Raw genomic sequence first — 3,233 nt, 5'->3', positions numbered from 1 at the left:
TCACCCTTTTTTGGCTTTGGTTTTGAAATCAACGATCCACTAGAGCTACATGGATAGGGAATTGCGTGATGATGTTTCCAGAACTCACAGTACAGGGTCTCTTCCCATTGGGCCTGTAGGTAATCTAACTCGGTAGCAAAGAGATTCGAAATAGTATGCAACTGTTGTCGATACGGCCTTGTTACTATGTGAACTCGGTTGTAGGGACTATCGTTGCCCCAAATCCACTTAAACATTTCCCTAGGTGTTTTAGCACACGTAAGATTCTGGGCGACAAACACTAGGTCAGTAGAGAGTGCTGACTGGAAACCACTCCTCGAGAACTCAATTTCATCTGGCCGAATAAGGTGAGAAGCCTCTGCTCGGATCTCCTTCTCTAGGGCCTTGAGTACATCAGCCCGATATACCTTGCAGATGGTAAGTGCAAGCAGAATAAGAATCTCCTTTTCTGCTACACTACCCAGGGGTGCACTGATAAGAAGGTTCTTGAAGTCGCCCAGGGTTATAGGAGAGTCGAAGAGAACCCCATCACTGTCTGGGAACCACGAGAGGAGATACGCTTTCGAAATTCCAGCCAGCTTTTGTGAAATAGAGTCCAGGAATTGTAATCTATCCCAATCAACTCTATTACAGGCAAACCAAGCATATCCATACTGGGTAAGGGTATGTTGAAAACCAAGCCCATAACGTGTTTCCCCTTTGATATCTCTTTTATCTATCCAAAGTGCATAGTTGCGTTGCAATTCTGCGTTCTGGAAGGATTGTATAAGCTCAATAAGGACCCGCATAAACTGCATCTGCTGTACTGACCGCCCAGTAGCCTGCGTCGTAATTGCACACATCTCCAGGAGTGATAGATATTTATCATAGTTACCGTAGAGGTAGTTGATGAATTCTGTTGTACCAACTGACCATACTGAGGGAGGAACGCCTTGATGTTTTGGGACTAGGAGGTTGTCCCGTGCAGCTTTTGCCCTTCGTTTTATTGCAGACCAAAGCTTGCGTAAAATCCGCATTTCGAATCGCACGCTGTAGGAATTGGCGTGCGGACTCTTTAACGAATCTCGTAGCCTCTGCTTGCCAGAAGCGTACTTTGTGGTAACGTTGTCCCACTTCCTTGCATGTGTAGATCTAGCAGCAGAAGCAGCGTAAGAGTATGCAGCTGATCCTACTGCCAGTTCCTTCAAACTCTCGTCTTGCAAAGGATAAATTCCTTGTGCTTCAGTAAGTATCTTTGCCTGGCTGTACGCCTGAATGTAACAAAGCCCACCCTTAGCATCTGTTGATTTCTTTGGTGGCTCTACTGTAAGACAAACAGTGTCACCAAGGTTCCCAACATTATAGACACTATAATTGCCCTTACTGTTGTTAAACCCCTCCTTGATAAGCTTTGCGTGCAAATCCTCCACGCAACATTTCTTCCACAGATAAGTAACAGCAGGGTATCCGCTATTACTGACTGATGGCGATGGACAGCGTGACCCTATGAAGAGCCCAAGGTCTAATGCCATTTGAGAAACATATTCTTCGTCGAAGTACTCTGAAAGCTTCTCGTCAAACTTTTCCATAGCCTCGTAGAGGTCATGCGCTTGTGCCTCTGTCTTGATGTTTTTGACATCAAAAGATATAAAGGCATCGCGGAAATGTCCTAAGGATTTCTCTGGATCATTGATTGTCCTCTCGATTTCTGTCCAGAGTTGAGCGTTTTGCTCTGGAGGAACCGAGTAATGAGCCTTCTGCTTATATCCTATTCCTCTTGTCTGATTTTCCTTTGACTTTGCGCATGCACCCATCTCCGCAAGATGGTGAGATAGAGGGAGGTTTGCAAAGGCAGTTCCAGGAAGAACATTATGTAATGCTGGATAGAGCACTTCGTCGTAGAATTGAGCAAGCTGATCCTTCTCAAGATACGTTGTCTTCTTCTTTTCGTCCGTGTTGTGAATCATGTGGGGAAAGCACAAGTAGATGTTGCCAACCCATCCATCTGCCGTTCCAATATAAGTGTGAGGGATCTCATTAATAGTGAAATTCCGTTGCTGCACTGTACCGGTTGTATCAATCGTGCGAATTGGAATAGGGAGGTGGAGGCTAGATGCAAGGTTGCGTTGGACGTCGTGAATAGGACAAAGTCGGATAGGTTTCCGAAAAAGACCGGTACCTTTTGCAACAATGATGAGGCTATCCGTGTCAAAGTGCTCTTCTCCTATTGACTCGGGTGTTTCTGTTTGCTCCAGTTGCAGGCAAATCCGTGGTCTTTTCTCTTGACTACCACTTGTGCCTTCATAGAGCAACTGCAATTTGTCACTACTGGCGAAAGACGCCCGTGGTACTCCTGCCTCTCTAGGAAAACCGTCTATCGAAAGGCCAACGTTGGTTAGCAGCCTCCTAGGCCCCGAAGAGCCGAGAGAGAGTAGTTGCTCTTGTTCGCCGTCATGTGTCAGGTTTGGATACGTTGCCTGAAGGCGATGACAATTGGTGCCATGTGCCAGGTCATGTTCCATTATGTCATCTTGGCCGTTATGATGACCACAGCCATTCCAGAGCTCACGAAGGATCTTGTGCAGTCTTTCTGCACTCTGAGCAGTCAAAGGATCCTCAATCGCTTGCTCCTCGCGTTGTTGCCGATCACGTCGGCTTACATCCCGTCTTGCCTCGTCCTCGGGACTATCAAATAGATTTCGGGTCCAATCGTCTCGCCTTTGACGCTTAGGCTCGCTCGACCCGAGATTGTTGTGCCGAATCCTCGCGCGGGAATTGTGCTCATCAAGCGCATCAAGAACCTCTTGATTGCTGTCAAGAGACTCATTGGCATTGGAATCGTCGTTACAAGAAGCTGAACTGTCTTCATGGGCATTCTCCCAGCCCGCGTCTTCCCCACCACTGTCTAATGTGCAGTCTTGAATGCAGAGCTCATCCATCGGCACTGTGCTACGCCATATCGGATCGCCAGTTGATCGCTCATTTGTTTCTGCCCGTGACTGGTTGGTGGCAGAGGCATTGTCCAGTTCAGTTGGACGCTTCTCATCTGTTTCCATCTCTCGAGTACGCTTCCTGATGCTTGAACGTAGCTCCGGCTGATCAATCAGCTCCTTCTGCTTATGAGTTTCCGTTTTGTCAAAGGTGTCGTCCTCTTCCGAATCATCAGGAATAGCATACAAAGGAGACCATGGCAACGTAGGGTTTCGAGGATTGCTTGTCGTAGGGTGTACGGGGGAGCGGTGCTAGGCAGAGGT

At 47.4% G+C, this 3,233-nt stretch overlaps 1 protein-coding gene across 1 annotated transcript; it reads right to left on the bottom strand.

The window, feature by feature from the left end:
• On the bottom strand, positions 1-3,035 carry BU24DRAFT_468520 (uncharacterized protein; the record flags this gene model as incomplete). The annotated part of the gene is made up of 2 exons (XM_033532532.1): positions 1-14; positions 89-3,035. The coding sequence occupies 2 exons, from the start codon at positions 3,033-3,035 to the stop codon at positions 1-3; spliced, it is 2,961 nt and encodes a 986-aa protein (XP_033377063.1).
• Between the last annotated feature and the right edge of the window lie 198 nt (positions 3,036-3,233).

The sequence above is a fragment of the Aaosphaeria arxii genome, assembly GCF_010015735.1.
Source record: "Aaosphaeria arxii CBS 175.79 unplaced genomic scaffold BU24scaffold_16, whole genome shotgun sequence".
In the NCBI taxonomy this organism is placed as follows: Eukaryota; Fungi; Ascomycota; class Dothideomycetes; order Pleosporales; genus Aaosphaeria; species Aaosphaeria arxii.
The sequence above is the reverse complement of the archived record's forward strand: the minus strand, read 5'-3'. Positions and strand labels throughout refer to the sequence as shown.